Source organism: Pantherophis guttatus, chromosome 3 (assembly GCF_059756535.1).
Source record: "Pantherophis guttatus breed Tessera chromosome 3, ASM5975653v1, whole genome shotgun sequence".
Lineage (NCBI taxonomy): Eukaryota > Metazoa > Chordata > Lepidosauria > Squamata > Colubridae > Pantherophis > Pantherophis guttatus.
The window spans coordinates 65784387-65805583 of record NC_142065.1 but is presented as its reverse complement, the minus strand read 5'-3'; the positions used below and the strand labels follow the sequence as shown (position 1 = coordinate 65805583).

At 38.3% G+C, this 21197-nt stretch overlaps 1 protein-coding gene across 1 annotated transcript in view; it reads right to left on the bottom strand.

Moving 5' to 3' along the window:
• C8A (complement C8 alpha chain) overlaps positions 1–20280 on the bottom strand; it is a 37041-nt gene extending 16761 nt beyond the window's left edge. The window contains exons 1-7 of the mRNA XM_034415180.3: positions 17517–20280; positions 13968–14061; positions 11503–11647; positions 10215–10353; positions 6602–6791; positions 3555–3752; positions 1118–1358 (exon numbers count right to left, since the gene is read on the bottom strand). Of these exons, the coding sequence (XP_034271071.1) occupies positions 1118–1358; positions 3555–3752; positions 6602–6791; positions 10215–10353; positions 11503–11647; positions 13968–14061; positions 17517–17632 (1123 nt within the window). The 5' untranslated portion in view covers positions 17633–20280. The remainder of the gene's footprint in view (positions 1–1117; positions 1359–3554; positions 3753–6601; positions 6792–10214; positions 10354–11502; positions 11648–13967; positions 14062–17516) is intronic.
• Positions 20281–21197: the final 917 nt, after the last annotated feature.

Below are 21197 nucleotides of genomic sequence, written 5' to 3'. Positions count from 1 at the left end.
ATGGTAATCCAGAACTTAAGTTTTAGGATCAATAACAGTTTTTCTCACCTATCTAAAAATCAGAGCAAAACAGATTTACCTCCAAATGTACAACTGAAATCCATCTCAAGTTATTATAGAAGCATAAGACTGAGATTTATATTTTTATGAAATTGTTTGTACTATTTAGCTGAGGTCCAGATATTCCTACAAATGCAAGCTGAATATATATGCCCCTTTTGAAAATAATACAAACTGAGTGGTGGATTGAGGCATCTTGGTACATGTCCCCTGGATCTGGGAAACTTTCCTTTGTTTGTGTAGAATAAGTCACAAGTTTTGACTAATTCAGACTGTCGTTTATTCCAATGCATTAAGCAACCAATCAATTTCTCCTTGTTAATGTAGCTGTGGAAGCAGTTAACAGCCTTGTAAATATAATCTATACTAAGCTGCTGAAATTCAAATCTGGAATGCCTTGAACTGATCTGTAAAAGTAGAGCAGTACATAGACTTCAGATCTGCAATTGATGGCCATGGCATAATGCATTCAGGCAGAATCTAGGGGGTTTGTATCCCCCCCAAAATGTTGCTTAGGTCTGCAGCTGGTCAGAACGATTCCAAGAATAAAGAGAGGCAGAGGATTATTGGACTGCTAACTCCAAGGCCTTCTGGGATCATGTAGGCAAGACAGTCTCAGGGAAACAAATGCAGTGGCCTAAATAAAGTAAATAAGGGTACTCTTCTCCCACACATAATAAAACAGGACAGGTGAGCACTTTGTGCTGTGTGATCCCTGTGGAAACACTGCTTCTCTTTTGGCAAAATAGAAATCATTAGTACAGCTATCCATGTGCATTACATTTCCATACATTGATCTGCAGAACAGATGTCTTCTCCCCTACTAGTCAACTTGGCTTTCAAAAACTAAGACTTCATATCTGTATTTTCTTTTTTCTTTCCCTGTCCTCCATTCCTTTATTTTGGCATCTTTTTTAATAGCAAATTGAAGAACAGGGTGCGTTTTCAGATAGAAATATAAGATATCAATCCTGGACTGGACCTGGTTTAAGCATGTAGATGTGTTTTGATGTGTAAACTTCCCTGACTGAACAATATATAAAATAAACATGCAAACCTGAGGTCGCCATTTTGTCTTTGTTCACAACAAGGATGTATTCAAAGATGCCTCCAATGGTTCCAGATGTCATGAAATGGGTCCCATAATCATTAATAAATTTGCTGTACATGCCATAATTGTATTCCTCCGGAAGCTCTAGCAGAGATTGCAACATGCCCTCATTCAAGTATATATTATCACGTCTCATCTTGAAACGAGCTGTTTGTACTTTGGTTTTGGTTCGAATAAATCCTACATTCTGTAGATAAAGCATGGGAGGTAAGTGCATAGCTAGTTATCAGACAGGCAGAAGTCCTCGACTTACGATCACAATTGAGCCCAAAGTTTCTGTTGCTAAGTGAGACACTTGTGAAGTGAGTTTTGCCCCATTTTATGATCTTCCATGCCATAGTTGTTAAGTGAATCTCTGCAGTAGTTCAGTTGATAACATGGGTTAGGGCTAGGGTTAGGATTAGGGTTAGGATTAGGATTAGGATTAGGATTAGGGCTAGGGCTAGGGCTAGGGCTCGGGCTAGGGCTAGGGCTCGGGCTCGGGCTAGGGCTCGGGCTAGGGCTAGGGCTAGGGCTAGGTTAGGTTAGGTTAACCCCTAACTCTAACCCAAGCGTCTTAATTTTGATCAAGTGACCTTGGGATTGCTACAATGGTTGTAAGTGTGAAAAATGGTCACAAGTCACTTTTTCCAGTGCCGCTGTAACTTTGAGCAGTCACTGTTGTACAACTTGTATACCCAACTTGTATACTTGTATACCCAGTTTTTGCATGGGAGGTAACTAACTAGTTACTTAGCAGACAGCAACAAGTTGCACCGAGTTTTTCACTGGGAGGTAAGTAGAAAGCTAGCTAGCAGTCAGAAACAAGTTAAACTGAGTTTTTGAAACATAGTCTTATAATAATATGCAAAGATCTATCTATCTATCTATCTATCTATCTATCTATCATCTATCTATCTATCTATTCATCTATCTATCTATCTATCTATCTATATATCTATCTATCTATCTATCTATCTGTCTATCTATGAATGAAAATCTATATGGCTGCCCAACTTACTCTCAGTGATTCCAGGCAGTTTACAAAAATAAAAAACCCAATACAAATACAATAAAAAAAATTCATAACCACCTACCTCCTTAGTGTCAACAATCAAACGAGGCACTTGACAGATTCAATCCCACTTTGGGATCCCCAGGCCCATGGCAAACCCCCCTCTTTAGTTGTTTCTCTAAGCAAATTATTCCAAAGTCCTGGATTGTAACCAGTTCCTATACAAGCCTTTTAAAAACTGATCAGCACCAAGCTGTTCACATCTCTTGATTTCCAAGCTTTCCTAAATCATAAGCAAAATAATGACTTTCTGCAACTTTTGGTTTTCTTACATTAATGTAGGAAAGATAGATTTGCTGTTGGAACATTTTCTCTGACAACAACTGTTGCCTGATGAATAATTCTATATTTTTCAACCATTCTCATTTATATATTTAATGTCAAGGAAGCAGGATAGAGGGAGATAGTATGCAACATTCTTCATAATTTTATTCTCCATTATAATGCTTCCTTTTACTTCACTGTAATAAGAGCAATAGCAGCACTAATAATCTCACAGGTGCAATTACACACATAAATTAAGATATGACTATTCCTGGTTCAAGAGGGAAATGTGAGCTGAGTGATTTGATTAGAAAAAAATAACAAAGATTGAGAAAGGCTCTCTACATGGGGCTCCCCTTGAGGAGCACCCGGAGGCTCCAACTGGTGCAGAGTGCGGCCGCCCGGGTGGTAATGGGAGCGACATGACGTTCCCATGTAACACCCCTCCTGCGCGAGCACTGGCTCCCGGTGGTCTTCCGGGTGCGCTTCAAGGTTCTGGTTACCACCTTTAAAGTGCTCCATGGCTCAGGACCTGAATACTTGCGGGACCGCCTACTACCACCAATAGCCTCCCACCGGCCGGTACGTTCCCATAGAGAGGGGCTCCTCCGGGTGCCGTCGGCCAAACAATGCCAACTGGCGGCCCCCAGGGGGAGAACCTTCTCTGTAGGGGCACCTACTATCTGGAACGAGCTCCCCCCAGAGATATGGAGGATCCCGGATCTGCGCACCTTCTGCCGCGCTCTAAAGACCTTATTATTTCACCAGGCGTGCATGGTCTAATTTTCTCCCTCTTTTATAAAAGAATTTTTAATTTTTAATATTTTTTAGTATTTTATATATTCAAATTTTAAAATTGGTTTTAAATTGATTGGGGTTTTAATTTGTCTGGGCCAAAACTATTTAATTTGATTTTAATTCTGCTTTTTAAATTTTGTATGTATGTATTTTATTGTTTGGCTGTGCACTGTCCTGAGTCCTTCGGGAGTAGGGCGGTATAGAAATCAAATCAAATCAAATAAATAAATAATAAATAAATAAAGGAGATCTTTACTGTTCTATTACCTTTTCTTTGTATTGGGTAAAATTGTTCAGGGTCCCTTGAGCCGTTGATAATGCTAAACCCACTTCCACTGACACAGGAATGATAGCTCCTATGCCAACTGTAAATCCAATATTTCTAGAGGTGTCTTTTTTGATGGCCCTCAGTAAATCTGCAGAATCATCATAAAACTCTGAAGAGACACCAGTATCAGCCTGAGCCTGAAATGAAAAGATAATAAATTGGATTAACATCAATGGATTTTCTTTTACCCTAGAATAGGGGTGGGGAATTATAGCCCCTTTATGACCTTTAGACTTCAACTCCCAGAATTCCTGAGCTAGCATGGCTGGCTCAGGAATTTTAGGAGTTGAAGTCCATATGTCATAAAGGGGCCATAGTTTTCCCACCCCTGTTGTAGAAGCTCCAGAAGTTCCAAATTTCAGCACATGCACACCTAATTTATTTATCTGAGCCTTTGCAGGACCAATTTCTTTCTCCTAAGTTATTTGGTCATCACAATGAACAAAAAGACATCTACTTTCATATTTTAGCTTCTGCCCACCAATGTGATATTGCATTAATGTTATTCAGATGATGTTGGAATTAATATTTGGTGAGTGCAAGAGAGGCCTTTGCTGAATATACACATGTAGTGTGCATGTGATAGTAGCGTGCAAGCTACTATCAGGTTCGTTGGGACTTCTGTGGGGGTAATATCAGAAAATAGCAACAGCAATAGCACCAAGACTTATATACCTCCTCATAGTGCTTTATACACTCTCTGGGAGGTTTACAATGTCAGCATATTGCCCGTAACAATCTGGGTCCTCATTTTATTGACCTTGGAAGGATAGAAAGCTGAGTCAACCTTGAGCCCATCAGGATCAATACTGTTTTCTAACCACTATGCCACCAGGGCACAAGGTAATAGTAGCAGCTATATGATCAAAGCCCCATAAAAATAGGAGTGGGGCACCCTCCTGATGTTTCACAAGAGCCTTAAGACCTGGCTCTGCCAGATGGCTTGGGGGCCCAATGGGGGAGCTTCATAATAGAAGTGGTTGACTAATTAAAATTCTACCCTTCCTCCTCCTCTGTGTGTCTGGCTCCCTTCTTTATCATCTTGTGTCCACAATTTTATCCGTTAATGTTTTTATGTACTGTGTTTTTTATGATGGATGATTTTAATGTTTTTCAATGTTTTTATATTGTAAACTGCCCAGAGTTGTTGGATATAAGATGGGAGGAAAATAAATTAGATAGATAGATAGATAGATAGATAGAGAGAGAGAGAGAGAGAGAGAGAGAGAGAGAGAGAGAGAGAGAGAGAGAGAGGGAGAGAGATGGGGGATGCTAAGCATCATTTTGAAATGTTTTATCCTATTGTAGATGCCCCTTCCCCACCTCACTCCCAATCTTTATATATACTGCTAATCTTCCACTGAACTTGGAGTAAAGGCCCACTGCAGTATTCACACATATACAAATCTGATATATTGATGAGAATACAAAATAAAAGAGTCGGAAGGGATCTTGGAGATTTTCTACTCCAATCCCTGCTCAAACAGCAGATCCTATACCAGTAGTGGCGAACCTTTTACTCACCAAGTGCCAAACAGGTACGTGCTAGTGAGCAGCTCCTTCCCCATGCAACTGCACCATCTGCACATGCGCACAACTTCTGCACGCATCCCACCGCATGCTGCATATGCAACCACACCACCTGCACATGTGCACAGTTTTCGCGTGCGCCCCCATCGTGTGCTGCATGTGCAATTGCACAATCTGTGCATGTGCATGGTTTTCACGCATGAATGCTGTCTGCGCATGTGCATGCTGCACACCAGCACTTTTGCATGCATGTGCAGGAGAGCTCCAAAGACCAGCTGGATTCCCTGAATTGCATGCATGCGCACCAGGGGCCCAAACACCAGCTGGGACGCGCGCACATGCGCAACTGCAGGTGAGTTAGGCAACAGCTCGCGTGCCTGGAAAAATGGCCCTGTGTGCCACTTCCAGCATGCATGCCGTAGGTTTGCCATCATGGCCCTATACCATTCTGGACATGGTTGTCCAATCTTTTCTTTAAAACCTCCAGTGATGGAGCACCCATAGGTGCAAGCTGTTCCACTGATTAATTGTCCTCACTGTCAGGACATTCATCCTTAGTTCTAGTCTGGATCTCTCTGTGTTGAGCTTCCATCTGGTACTTTGTATCTTGCCCTGAAGTGCTTTGGAAAATATGTTGATCCCCCTTCCTCTCTTTGACAGCCTCTCAAATATTGGAAGACTGATATCATCTCACCCCCTAATCTTTCTCTTCGTTAGACATTCCCAGTTCCCACAACTGTTCATTGTACGGTTTAGCCTCCAGACCCCTAATCATCTTTGTTGCTCTTCTCTGCACCCTTTCTAGAGTCTCAACATCTTTTTTGTATTGTGGTGACCAAAACTAGATGCAGTATTTCAAGTGCAGAATAAAGCGGTACTATACTGCACCTGGATCTAATAGTACTTAATCCCATTATGGTGCTAATAGGCTAGACTTTGCAGTACGTTAGGTGCAATTGCACAAGGCAGATAACTGATTTGATTCCTGCAATAGATCATTCAGAGCTTTCATTCTGGTCTCAGTTACCACATTAGAAGCAAACAAACAACGAAGGAATAGATCATTATTTCATTTAAAATAAATCAGTCCAGAGTAGGCCTTCTTCTTGGTGTCTTCGATAAAACGGATGATGCCTTTTTTATACAACTCAAAGCAGGGAATTTGCCTAATACTATTCAATGTATGACTCTACTGAAAACGGAAAACAGAATAACAGAGTTGGAAGGCACCATGGAGGTCTTCTAGTCCAACCCCCTGCTTAGGCAGGAAACCCTACACCACAAATGGTTATCCAACATCTTCTTAAAAACTTCCAGTGTTGAAGCATTCACAACTTCTGGAGGCAAGTTGTTCCACTGGTTCTAACTGTCAGGAAATGCATCAGGTCTTTCCTTGCATAGGTCCAGGGCTATTGAAACCTTAATGTCAAGCACACAAATAGACCCACATACTTACTAGAAATTGATATAAGTGAACATTGTAGGACTTTCGGAAATATTTCTCATCATCCCCATAATACAAATGTTCACATGTAGAATCGTACTTCAGCTGTCGCCATTCTCCATTATAAACAGTTTCACACCGGCCTCCAAAATATTTAGGGTCATAGACTAACAGTGCTGGATTTTGTGTAAGGATGTTGAATCTTTAATAAAGAAGGAGAAAGGCAGATAGGTAAGCAACGTTGGTGTGTTCTGTGGCAAAGAGTATTCCAGTTCTTAAACATCTAGAAACTCTCCAAAAATAAAAAAAAATCTGGGGAATGATTCAGATGCAGCCCAATTAAAGCTGTGATTCTCTATTTCTTTACTTCTAAATATGTGTAATTGGTTTTTATTTCTAGACTAGACACATAGATGACAACACAATAAACTGGTACAAGTTGGAAAAGTTCTCAGTTTGCACCAAAGCAGATTAGAATGAAGGCCGTTTTAATATTAAATGCATGAAATGTGATAATTGTTCATATTTACTTTTTTATTCTTTGCACTCTTTTATGGCATTGTGGTCTTTGGCATTATTTCCTGCAGTTGTAGAAATACATTTGATAATGCATTTGAAGTATGTGTCATAGTGTGGATACATTTTCAACCATACTTTTGAGATGTTTTTTATTTGGCACAAATTAGTTTGTGCTAGAATCCTAGAAATACTTAATTAAGAGTAAAATTCAATGAAATGCTGTGGAATGTACCCAGTGGTAAAATCCATATTTTTTTACTACTGGTTCTGTGGGTGTGGCTTAGTGGGCGTGGTGCAAAATTTTGCAAAATATTGCAAAATCTCTATTCCCACCCCACTCTGGGGCCAGCCAGAGGTGGCATTTGCCGGTTTTCCAAACTACTCAAAATTTCCACTACCGGTTTTCCAGAACCTGTCAGAACCTGCTGGATTTAACCCCTGAATGTACTGCTGAATAAATACAGGTAGTCCTCAACTTACGACCACAATTGAGCCCAAATTTGATGTTGTTAAATTTGTTAAGTGAGTCTTGCCCCATTTTACGACTTTTCTTGCCACAGTTGTTAAATGAACCACTGCAGTTGTTAAATTAGTAACATGATTGTTAAGTGAATCTGGCTTCCCTATTGATTTTGCTTGTCAGATGGTCACAAAAGGTGATCACACAACCCCTGGACATTGCAACCATTATAAATATGAACCAGTTGTCAAGCATCCAACTGTAATTACGTGACCGTGGTAATGCTGCAATGGTCATAAGTGCGAAAAATGGTCATAAGTCACTTTTTTGAGCGCCGTTGTAACTTCGATGGTCACTAAGCGAACTGTTGTAAATCGAGGACTACTTGTATGCCATTAACATTTTGACATGCTTTCATTGCCAATTTAAAACCCACAGTATGTCATCTTTGTATCCTGTACTTGCAATATCTTTTTCCTTCTCTTCTTTGACAGATATGAACTGGTGAACAAAAGTCCATTTTTGTTCATTATCCGAACAGTTCATTATCCGAACTACGTAAGATCTTCGGTGTTACTCTATATCGAACTGCTTATAAGTAGTAACTCAGGAAGTTGTGGCCAGATTATTTCCTTAGCCTATTTTTGTGTATTCTTTTTTATCTTTTTAATAAAGTAAAACAAACAACAAAAATGGAAAAGAAACAAAAATGAAAAGAATGCATCCATAAGATGAACTTTACACTAGAGAGAAATGAAAATATGGTTATAAAAAGTTTGATTAGAGTTTTTTTTTAAAAAAAAAGGCAAAAGAAATAAAATAATAAAGAAGAAATATAGGAAAAAGATCCCAATAGCTGCGCTCTCTCTCCCCCGTTCTTTCTTTTCCTCCGTTCCTTCCTTCTCTGAATTTTTATATCCATGCTATCATACAATTTTTTAAATTTGTTCTGTCTCTATGAATAAAAATATGTAGATACATTCTAATAAATGATGTTGATTCTTCATAAGTATTTCAAATTCTGTCCTCTTTCTTTCTCAGGGTTCTTCCTTTATTAAGATCACAAATGTTTCCAGTTATTTGCATGTATTTGTGCATTCTTTATAAACCCTTCGGTCCTTGTGTAGCCTACTAAGGCAGATTGCACAAACCATACAGATACTGCATTATCAAACTCATAATATTTATCTTTCAGCCATTATTATTGTACTGCTAATAAATTCAGTAAATTATAAAAATCAGACTTTTTTAAAAGGCGTATATGAGCACTGTGAGGATCATAAACTGTCAAATAAATGTTTACTCTTAAAGCAACTAAGAGACATTTTCTCCCAGATGAAATGATGTGGTAGATCAGGAGTGTCAAACTCAAGGCCCATGGGCCGAATCCGGCCCACGGTGTGCTTAAATCTGGCCCACAGGGCTGGCCTGGAAATAACAAAGGACTGGCCCATGGTGCCTCTGACAGACAAAATGGGGCATGGGGGGGCTGCATGCTGTCCCTGCGTGGCCCGTTTTTGGCCTGGATGGCCTCCTGAAGCATTTTGTGGGCCAAAATGGGGCACCAGGGGATGTGAGGGGGCTGTGCATGGCCCTCTGCACCCTGTTTTGGTCCACAAAATGTTTCAGGAGGCTGTCCAGGCCGAAAACAGGCTACAAAAAAGCCCCCCCACCCCCCGCAGAGTAGAACTACAATGCTGATCCAGCCCTTGAAGAAATCCAGTTTGACATCCCTGTTGTAGATGCACTGAATAATTCTCAATATTTAAAACACAATGAAAAACCAGCTAAACTTTTATCTATCTAGAGAATTTAGTCTATTCTTGAAATTGGATGTAATGGCTTCTTGCCCATCTGGACTATTATAAAACAGATTAGATGAAGAATCTATTCCTATAGCATTTATAAAGTCTCTGTCCTAACTTGGTTGAGTTCTAAAACATTCATTTCAGAATATGGCACAATATGATGGATAAAAATAAACATTTTTTCTGGCATATACTATAAATGAGGCAGATTTTTTAAAAAAAAACTGAAATTTTTCAACTACTTCTTAATTTGATGAGGAACAACATTTTGGCTTGCCACTGAAATCTTGGTGAATGGAATAAGAGATCTTGTGCACAGTTGTGAAATGGCCAAAGGGCATGTTTGAATGTATTGTTTTTCCTTATGCAGTCATCTCTTTAAGCAGAGGTCTCCAACCATTTTGGTTCCACAGACTGCCAGCAGCAGCAGCTTCAGCAATGTGGGGAGGGAGGGAAATAGTTTCACACACACAAGGTAAACCCTGTGCCTGTACAAAAGAGGTTTTGCATGCTCACCCACACTTTGGTTCCCAATGGGCTGCCGTCCAGTAGCAGTTCACAATTCGGGGGTTGGGAACTCTGTCTTAAATAGTCAGCAGCCTAAATCCCAACAGAATTCCTTCCATTGGGTTTTTTTAATAAGAGAAAGGCTGGGCATCCAATTATTTTGTACGGCATCGGAATAAATTTTAAATTCACAGGCTCCACGAGAAGAAGATAGAAAATCTGAAAACATTTGCACACTGGAAGCAAACTTACCAAAACTGGAAGAAAGATTTTTGTTTCTATTTGATTTTTTTAAAAAAACAACACTCTGCGGGGGACAAATTCTACTTACCCTCTTGAAACTCGTTCAATTCCTGGGACTGGATCAGGATAGTCACATGTACTTTCAGCATCATCACAATCATTCTCATCAGATCCATCCCTGCAATCTACTTCTCCATTGCATATTAGGTGACGTTTAATGCAGCGTCCTGAAGTACAAATATTGTTATTTATCTATTTATGAAATCTCTGCTTGGTCTAAAATTGGATTTAAAGGTCTTTTCTTCACATACATAATATAATTAGGGACATATTTTTTCACATTCTTGTTCACCTTACACTTTAACACCTTTGATCTAAGCCAAAGGTGTTTATGAAGAGTAGCTTAAATGGAATAGCTGCTCCTCTTCGGAAAAGGTATGTCGATATTAATAAGAAACATTGGACTTTGCACATAATGTTAAGCTAGGTTGTTTAACTATGGTCTGTGACCAAACCATAATATCCTGACTTATATATCATGCTAATAAAAAATTAGCACTTATATAAATAGGCCTGCACAATATATATAATGCGGAGTCAAAAGGAAACCAGTAATATTATGTCTCAGTATTATGAATGAACTAGACCAGTGATGGTGAAGCTATGACATGTGTGTCAAAAGTGACACTGAACAATGTTTTGGGTAACTAAAACACCCCACAATGACTTTTCTCAAAGACATGCCCTGTTTTGGTCTGATTTTTTTAAGGCTGCAGGAGTCAGATGAAAACAATCAGAGCTGAAGAAGTTTCTTGGATGAGAAGCAAAACATCTTCAACAAAAAACCAGAAAGCCCAGTTGCCTCTTGAAAAAGCACTTTTGGGGTGTGAAAATAAACATGTGAATGCTCTGAAAAGTCATGTGAGAGGGCTGTGCTCTTGTGCTCCTGGACGGTCTGATAATAATGAATGAAGAGCGTGCTTTTGTGCAGGATTCATTGAGCATTCTCCAAAGCCACTTCAAGAATAAAAGCCTCGTGCAACCTGTAGCTGCCTCCGGTGGGTAGCACAGGCCTATCAACAGAAAGACAACGCTGCCTGAATTGGGACTGTATTTTTCAGAGTCAATTTAGGCATTTCCTGAATTCTGAACACCAAGCCCAAAAAGTTCATCATCACTGAACGAGACTATGGAGTAAACATAAATGAAACAACAACAACAAAAAACCAGCAAAAATCTTTCTTCAAAGCAATTTCAGTGTATCTTTCAAGACTGGTCACCTCTAGGCACTTGTGCCTCATTTAATGGGATTTATAGAAACTGAAGCCATCCAAAGGGCATCAGAACAAGGAAGACTGAAATGGAACCAGACTCACCTGTCTCCTGACACTGAAAGTCATTTCCACAGCTTTGATCCACCACGCATGGTTCTTTCGGGGCACAGGCTTCGCTGTTCCAAAGAATACCATTGCACATTCTCCCTTTATATTTGGCTGGTTGTTCCAGCTGCCTTGATCTGAACTGTAGAGTACATTAAAATAGTTGCATACAAATTCTTTAAAATGATTAAAGAATTTAGAATTAAACATTTAGAATCCTACAAAATAATCTCACCCAAGAAGGGGAAGCATTAATTATGTAGCCATTAAAAATGTAGAACTAATTGAGTGTTTCTCAATACAGTGGGAATTACTTAAAGCACAGCTTGCAGTATGCGGTGATGAAACATTCAGAGATAATTAAAAAAAAAAAAAACAGAGGTAAAGCCTGATTGCAGTCAACATAAATTGCAGGGCCTTTTTTCAAATCCAACTGCTCTCTTGTTTCAAGAAGATAAAATAACTCTGTATCAGCCCACAAATAACTGGGATCGGTTTGTCATGACTTGGAATTCCAAATAAACAGTAGGTGCATATATGAAAGCTATTACTTTAATAGTGCAAGCTGGTGTGTGTGAGTGAGTGAGTGAAACATTGCACTGCAAGTTCATCCCAGGAGAAACTCCTGTTTATACTTCATTTTGTGAAACGAAGCCACACATTCCTGCAGTCTCAGCCTTAACAAAAAAAGCTTTTTTTTGGAGGTAAACCTTGTCCTATTACAATGAAGTTAGTTAAGAGGTCTTCTGCATAGAATTTAATAGTGAATAACATTGCCATAATATACTATTTAAGGTTATGATTGCTCCACAGCAGTATCATTATCATGATAGTTTATATGAATAATCTTTACACTATTATTACTATTGCATTGTCATGGAGTTGTTTGTTACATCTAGTTGTTTATTACATTACCTGGATGTTTTGACTGTTGTCCATGGCTATAAACTGCCAGAAGTACTAGGCAGATTGGGTATAATATAAATGAAATGACTAAAAAATAAATATCTAGATCAGGGGTGTCAAACTCGATTTCATTGAGGGCTGTATCAGGGTTGTGTTTGACTTTGGGGGGGGGCATGGCCAGGCGAAGCTTGGCCAGCTCGATGTCACTTGTGGCAGGGGCACCTGTGGCAGCCTGAGCACTCTGCCAGGAAAAATTGATTCCTGAGTTCCTTTTTTTGCCTGTGACGGTCTCCTGCAACCCTCTGCCGGCGAAAATGGAGCTCGGGAGGGCTGCACACAGCTCTCCCGAGCTCCATTTTCTCTGGCAGAGGCACTGCAGGCCAGTCCTTCGCTGTTTCCAGGGCGGCTCCACGGGCCAGATCTAAGCACCCCTTGACACCCCTGATCTAGATATTTAGTGCATCAATCCAACAAAGAAAGCCAGTTTAGTATAGCAGTTAAGGTATGAGACTAGAAACCAGGAGTTATGTGTTTTAATCCTATTCTTGACATGAAGTCAACTGGATGAGTCTCTCAGCCATTGACAATGGCAGACCACTTCTGAAATTTTGCTTGCAAAACTGCAGGGGCTAGTCTAGGCAGTTGCCAGGAGTCAACACTGACTCAAAAGCATGCATATACACCAGGGGTGGGTTCTAAAATTTTTTACTACCGGTTCTGTGGACATGGCTTATTTTGTGGGTGTGGCTTGATGGTCATGTGACAATTCTTTAGGATTTAGCAGAGGTACTGGTCTACCAGGCTTTTAACTGCTTGCAGAGCTGTACCAATCTACCCATTTATTTTTTGCAGGCACTAGTCTACCCATTTATTTTTGAAGGCATTGATCTACTCATGTATTTTTGAAGGCACTGATCTACTCATGTATTTTTGCAGGCACCGGTCTATTCATGAATTTTTGCAGGCCCTGATCTACTCATGTATTTTTGCAGGCACTGGTCTACTCATTTGTTTTCTTTTAACACTGACCAGCTGTAGGGCGGATCTTTGAAGCCCAGCGGCAAGAGTTTAAACAGTTTTTTTTCCCTCTAGCCATCAGCTGGGACTCAGGAGGCAGCAATAGATTGGGGGTGGGGCCAAATAAAAGGTAAGAATAATGCGGGGGGTGGGTGGAGGGGCATGGGGGTGGGGGGCATGGGGGGCAGAACCGGTTCAGTGACATCATATCATCACCGCTACCGGCTCGGGAGAACCGAGCCGAACCGGGAGGAACCCACCACTGATATACACACACACATAAATAAATCCAGCAAAGTGCTTCCTACATTCTTTTCTGGCAGCTTGGTTCACTGTACAGAGCAGCACATTAGACCCAATCCAAAACAGAGCAGAATTACGGTACATGGATTTCAAAGTCCTTCATTCAGTTTAAATCTGTTTTGTTTGGGATTTTTGGCCATGGAATTGGATATTGTCCCTATACTGAGCTATGCTTTTACTCTCATTGCAAGCAAAATATAGCAAGACGTTAGTTGCATAAGACTGGAACCCCTTACTCGTTTTTCTTGGCAAGGAAAGCATTTTGTCCATTGTGACCATGTGCCCAGCTGACAATCAATGGGAATAGGTCCCCCAGCTTGTCTTCGTGATCTTGTAATAGAATGAAAAGAGTTAGCAATACTGAATAATAGTGTCCATTTTGCACATCTACTCTGTGAAAATCAATTTTAATAGAATACTCTTGACTGCAACATGGGGCTAGATTTAATACCTATTAAGTATGTCAGGTTCAAGTTAATTTCAAGGACTGTTTTCAAATGTTCAAGGAATCTTGTGTGCAGATGCTTGCTGCATACTTGTGTTTTGTCTGCACTCTGGCAGAAAACAGTGGTGAGCTCTTTTTAATGGGTTTTTTTTTTTTAAATTCTTACACTTTTACATTCTTCTGTTATGTTCAGGTGAAAAGGAATGCATTCTGACTGTGTTTGATTGAACCACGAGTCAGTGGCCATATACATTATTTATTTCAGAAAATTCATTTTTACCGTGATTGCAAGCAAAATTTATTTTACATTATTAAAAGTTCGAAGTTCACATCTTGGTAATGCTTATTAGGGTGGCAATACTAGAGTGAAGTTAACATACAGTATAAAAGATACATTCAGCCTCAGTGATAGAAATTCACTAGATGATTATGGCCTGTAAACATTTTCTCAATAAAATGGTACTTGTGGGATTAAGTTGAGCTGTAGGATAGTATGCTGTGTACTGTGTTGTGAAGTTGTGGAGCTATAAATGTAGCAAATAAATAAACATGCATTAAATAAGGTGAATGTTTTTCTAAGTAGCTTCTCACATCATCATAATACCAAAATTGAATTACCGTAGTAACAGAAACTCACACTTGGAAAATACTGTGTTGTCTATTTTATCTACATCTGAGATATATATGAAGTAATGATGTATGTCCATAGTTTGCCCTATCTAAAATCAAAAAAAGTTCTCATAGCAGTTTCACTGAAACAAAACAAAAATACTATACCCCAATAATTAAGAAAGGTTTTTTTTTTTTTTAAACTATTACATTTCTTCTGGTTTTATCACCATGTCACCACCATGGCTTCTGTGTTTCTTGGAGACTTAAAAATAGCTACTTAAAAATGTGATCCCTGGATTGTCCACTCCAATATAAACCATTTCTCACTCAGTGTTGCTCCCGTCCACTTATTTACAGCATTACACATGACATCTAAAGTAATATTCAAGGTTAGTCAGAATTAAAGGAATTCTAACATAAAAATGCTTCAGTAGTGATTACTTAAGCTATTCAGTGCCATGGTAGCCTACAACATTCTCCAGATCCAGGCCAATTAGGACTTCCACAACCTTGGAAAAGCTGGATAGACAACCAATTCCCATTATTATTTCCTCCAAAGAAACAAGTGTTATGTAACATCAGACTTATACCAAAATTAGAACTAATTACTTGAGAGTATGTGCACAGGACTGTGGATGTATGTGAAGCTGCAACGTTGTGTTCCTTGACAAGCTACAATTGTAGTCTCAACCTTACTTTTCTCCTCCCCTCTCATGAAATATTGCATAGGCAACAACTTTTATATTTTGACCAAAAAATTTAAAATAAATATTGGTACTGGAAGGACTAAAGATCAGCATAGAAGATCCCAGAATTTTGTATTAAATTGAAGGCATACTGCCAAATGTCCCAGGGAAGCATGAGATCACTTGAAAATATTGTGGAATTCGGAGGCCTCCAAAAGTTGCTACGAAATAAAAACTTTTGATGTGCCAAAACAGAGAAACTATAAAATGCATACTATTATCCTTAATTTTGTTTTTCTGAATACTTAATTAAATATAATTATACTCACATGAATTAATTTATATTTGATTAAATAAACATCCTTGTATATTAATTAAATATAAATATATGCTCATCTGATTCAGAATTGTGTGCATCTCATCCGTCTTGAAAAAAAAACACCTTAGTAATATAAAATCAGGTTTGATCCAGAATAATTTATAACTCCAAAATTAATACAATCTTGCTAAAGATCTCTACTTCAGATTCTACGCAGTCTTTCCCTGGCAGAGTTCACAAAATCTTGAACAAGTTATTTGACATGATAACCAGTACACTATTCTGATAATAAAGTGATATTGTTCCTTGGAGCAACATTACTTTATTATCAGAGTAAATGTCCAACAGTAGACAATTCAAATAGCTACTTTTTCCAGTGATTCACAACTGCCTGGTCAGTATGTCAATTTCTTCAAGGTATGTTCTCTAGAAAGAGCATAGGGTGAGATAGGGTGCTGATCTATATCCAATGTATTCCTTAATAAGATACATCCAATTTGATTATTTATTGAAGTAGAAGCTCCGAGCAATGCTTGTTATTGTCACATTGCTAACACATAACCTGTCATTATCACTTACCTTCTATTATCATTATGACTGACAGACTAGGAGACTGTAAGGTGCTTCGGCACCTTGAAGACCAGCAAATTTGATATGACATGAGATTTCACAGGCTATAATCCACAATGTCAGATGACAAGCAGACATTTTATATAGGAGATTTATTTTTTGTAAGGAGGAAGACTACTAATAATTAGAACAATGACAGTATTCTTCCAAAGCTGGAAATCACATGCTAGTCTAAAGCAAGAGATGTATGTAGAGATACCAATGGGGTATACTTAATCATACCTTGCTGTTCCTATAGGTTAGTTTCAATTTCAGAACCAGGCAGTTAGAGAGGATCATTTAAAAAAAACAATAATCTAATTACTTATTTTATTTTTGTTCTTGCCTCTCCACTTTCTGCTCTGTGCTGTCTCTTGCGCAGAACACAAAGTGCTAAAATTACTAAACATTTGGCTGGGAAGGGGTGCTGTAGATAAATGCAATGATAAAAACAAGCCATCTGTACTTATTGCAGAAATAAATGAATCAATCCTGAAAATTCAGAAATCATATATTAATAATCCAAACACAATATTCTTGCTTTCTCTTTTCCAAAAATGTTTGAAGTTCACCTTCATTACATTTCCCCCTTGTTTGATGTGATCACTTTATCTAGCATAAAAACATTCTGTTCTTCATTTAGATTCAGTAAGGATTTCTGGAACAAGCTTTCAAATTAGGGGAAATGCCTACATATTTTTACTTGGAACTAAGTTCTACAGAATTTAATAGAGTTTAAATGTGAGGATAGCATTTGTCACTGTTTTTTTTTTAATCACCAGAAAATTATTTAGAATAGCTAGCAAATATATTGTTAAATAATATGGTTACAAGTTCATTTTGATTTGGTATGCATGGAATGAAGAACAGAATTGTCTGAAGAACAAATTGTGGCTCAGGAGGAAATGTCTTAAACAGATATAATTATGAGACTCAAAAAATGATTTGTGTTACTGCTCCACAGTGATGGGACAATTGTGTCAACCATTTTTTGCTAGCTGCTTTAAGATAATGGTACCCACATGGCTCATATGTGAGTTTGAATTGATGTACTGACCAGATAACAATTTCTATATGACAGGTAGTATCTTAAATTACATGGAGATAGACTTACCTCTGGGAAGGCAATCCGGTTAGTTTACTCTCTGCCGCATCTGTATTCTGACATAATAGCAAGTAAGCTATTGAGAGAATTATAGGAAAAAGTATATTATTTGGGTGGATCTTCATTTTCTTTTAGCAAAACCAAATGCTTTTCATTTTTTATTTTTTTATTTTTTGGTTTGAAAACCTTTGAGAACCCACTTGGGAGTGGTCTCGGTTTTTTGTTTTTTTTTAGAGTGTATTTTGTGTCTCAAATGTTCTTTGGTACTGTGAATCATTGACAGAAAGAAAAACAAACAAAATGTGGGGGGGGACCAATCAAACTGAGTTCTCAATGGCAGACATTTCAAGATAGATGGACATATTTAAACAAGCTTTTGTGTTCATGCCAAAGTCCACTAAGTTTGGTTAATAGAACTGAACTCTTTGTTATGAAGCCCATATATTAGAAATTGAAGGTATAAGAACATGAACTTAATAGCTGCTTGTTTCTTCTATATGCGATTATGATATTTAGGAATTAAGGACAGCATTATTGAAGGGAAAGTCAAAACAATCAAGAGCATGAATTTTATCCCAATGGTTTTCTCTCTCTTCTTCCAAGTGCAACATTTAACATATGGGAAGTTTCCAGATATAGATACCGGATTTCACTAATATTAACACTATTTGACAGGTGTAAATTTGACTAGAAAAAAAAAACATGGCCATATGTAGAAATGCATTCATCTGATACATATGTACAAGTCAAATAGACCTATGATATGTTGGATCTTGCCACGCAGATTACTTTGTGGTGCTTGCAAGTGGGTGACAAAAATATACCTCTGATTGTTTCTTTGCAATGGCTAATTAATTAACGTTTTTCTGCAATGGCTAATTAAAGTCCCCAACCTGGTATAATATTGGGACTTCAAAACAAATTATCCTTAATATACTTGTTTTACATGAACTCTTGATATTTCTTTAGCCAGCCTATTGTAATGATATTTTGCAAAAATATCAGTTTTACAGGAATTTTGCAGGATCAGAACTTGGAATATCTGATTTGATAAGAAGCAGAGGGCCTCGTCACTTTTTTTTTGTCTAGTTTTCTTTAATCAAAAATCTGAGAATAAATTACAGTAAGCTACAACTTTATGTTTTAATGAGCAGATGGTAAGATTCCAGTAGGAATTTCCCTGGTTTGGCATTCTACAATATATATGGGGCAATGCTACAAATAAACAGTCCAATATGCATCTGCATTATAGAAAATAGATACCCTTGATAATTTTAGGACATATTTGAACTACTGCATGACAAAAATACGCTTTCATAGAATAGAATAAAACATTAATGCCATGTCTTCTAGAAGCCTCAGCCAGTTTTCCAGGAAACGGACTGAAAAAATAAATAAGCAAAGATTTTTTAAAAATAATTATTATTCTGTCATATTGTATGGTGTTATAAAGCAGATTGAGCCCCTATGTTGTCTATCGCTGTAATAAAGTTCTGATTTGAATGAACCTTAGCTAAGTCTTGCTAAGATTAGACTTAAAACAGGATAAAATACGGAAATAGAACTGAATAGTACTAACCTCAATGAATAATGAAGATGACACAAACTCAGTTTGGGCTTCCTTTGGGCTATATGAATTCAGCCATTCTTACCATCTGTTCAAGTGGAGTTTGCAAGCCACATCTCATGTATAGCAAAGCTTTAGAAAATAATATGCTGAACCTACCAATGAATTCACTTAGGGAAAACAAAATGTACACCGCACAGGGCCCTAAAGAAAATGGCAATTCATTTTTCCCCATTGTCTGTCTCAATAAAATAGTTTCCAGCATCCAAGCAGAGTGAGTTATTGCTTAGCACATATTGGCTGTCATGTTTGCCTACTCAGTCACTGCATCACTAGAATCTAAATCTTTGATTTCTAAAGCAAATGGAGAGAAGAAAGAAGTAACTGACAATATGAAATCTTCCTTTAATTTAATATGCCATGTAAACCAGCCACCAGGAATCTCTCCAACCCAAAGCCTGACCATCTCCTAATAAAAATGGCCAAATATTTTCCTTCTCAGCATGTAGTGAGATTACTAAAGCATTATATCTATTTTAGCTATGCTGACAGTGGCATTGGAAACACACTTCATATGATTAAAGTTATTTGTGGCTCTTCCAGAAATAAAACAATCAAGCACATCTCCTGTTTCCGAAAGAGAAGGTGCCACTTTAGTGAGTGTGTGATGCTGTCAGCCAGGAAAGTAGAAAAAAGGTTGGAGAGACACTAAGCATATCACAGATGAATAAAACACATCTCATGTTGCAGGAAGTTACATATTAAAAATGATGGCTAAAAACTATACTCCCATATGCATCAACATTAGAAAGCTGCAAATAAATGAAATAAATGTTGGGTCCTACACTCTCAAGCTGTTCAGCTGGTGCAGTGACCTTCAAGGTAATGTCCCCAAAGAGCAGCCGTTCTTCCTAGCCTCAGGCTCTCCACATGTGTTGGATGGCAGCTCCAAGCATTCCTAGCCAAAACTGAATTTGGCTAGCAATTCTGGAGGCAACCCACTGGAGCTGTTCCAGCATCTGGGTTATTTGGCACACTCTGCCACACTAAATGCGAAAGGCAAAAGAAGGCAATCTTTGCATCACCACATGTCTCAAAACTAACCCTGTGGTGGAATACTATCTCACTAAACAAACCCTGGAGTGCATGAACTATGAATGAAAGAAAGCCAAGAGAAAGAAACTGATCCAATGGTTTTCAGCACAAAGACTAAACTTGACTCACGATATCAAGGCTCTCCAAACTTGGCAACTTTAAGACTTGTGGACTTCAACTCCCAGAATTCCTCAGATGGCTTAGTCTTAAAGTTGCCTAACCCCTGGCCTAATCTATAGATAAGAAGTAGCCTATTAAAAGCTGCAAGTCATGTGATGGGAAACTGGAGCAGCTGAGAACAGTAAGTCTATTTCCAATGCAACATTTTATTGCCCTGTTTTGAGAGGACTTTTCTTAAAAATTACTGAAGGGAGAATTATTAGATGTACAGTAAATTCCATCAGTCTGGCTAATAATAAGTTGCTTCGGTAAAAGTTGTCATTATTCACCTTGTCTGATTTTAACCCGAAGATCAATAAACACTATGAACATTTCCCCTCCCCCCAAAGCTGTAGAGAAATATCCTGAAAAAAATCCTGATGCAACTAAAGCTAGGTTAGCTCGTCCTCTAGTGGAAAACTGTAGCCAAAAAAAAAAAAAAAAAGTATTTGCCTACAAAGACTTACAGTAGAAATTTGCCAGTATTCAATACTGTGGAATTTGCAGAAGTTAAATTGAAGGATTATTATAGTTGACTCTATAGAGGATACTGAATTCCAAGGGATTCAGTTAAAACGTAGTGGTAATTATCATCCATTATCACTATACTGAATGCAATTTGCCTCCAAATGAATGCACACATGGGCTTGACAGATCTCCTTCACAGAAACGTCCATAGGAGAGGATGCACAAATGATAAAAGCAGCATCACACCATGTTATTGTAAATTCTGCCCTTTTGCACAAGTGTTGTGACTTGGGACATAATGGTGCAAAAGTTGCTTTTGTCGTGTTGATCAAAGCATCAGATCATGCACTTACCTTTTTCCATACCCCAAAATCACAACCTATTCCTTGCCTGTAATGAGT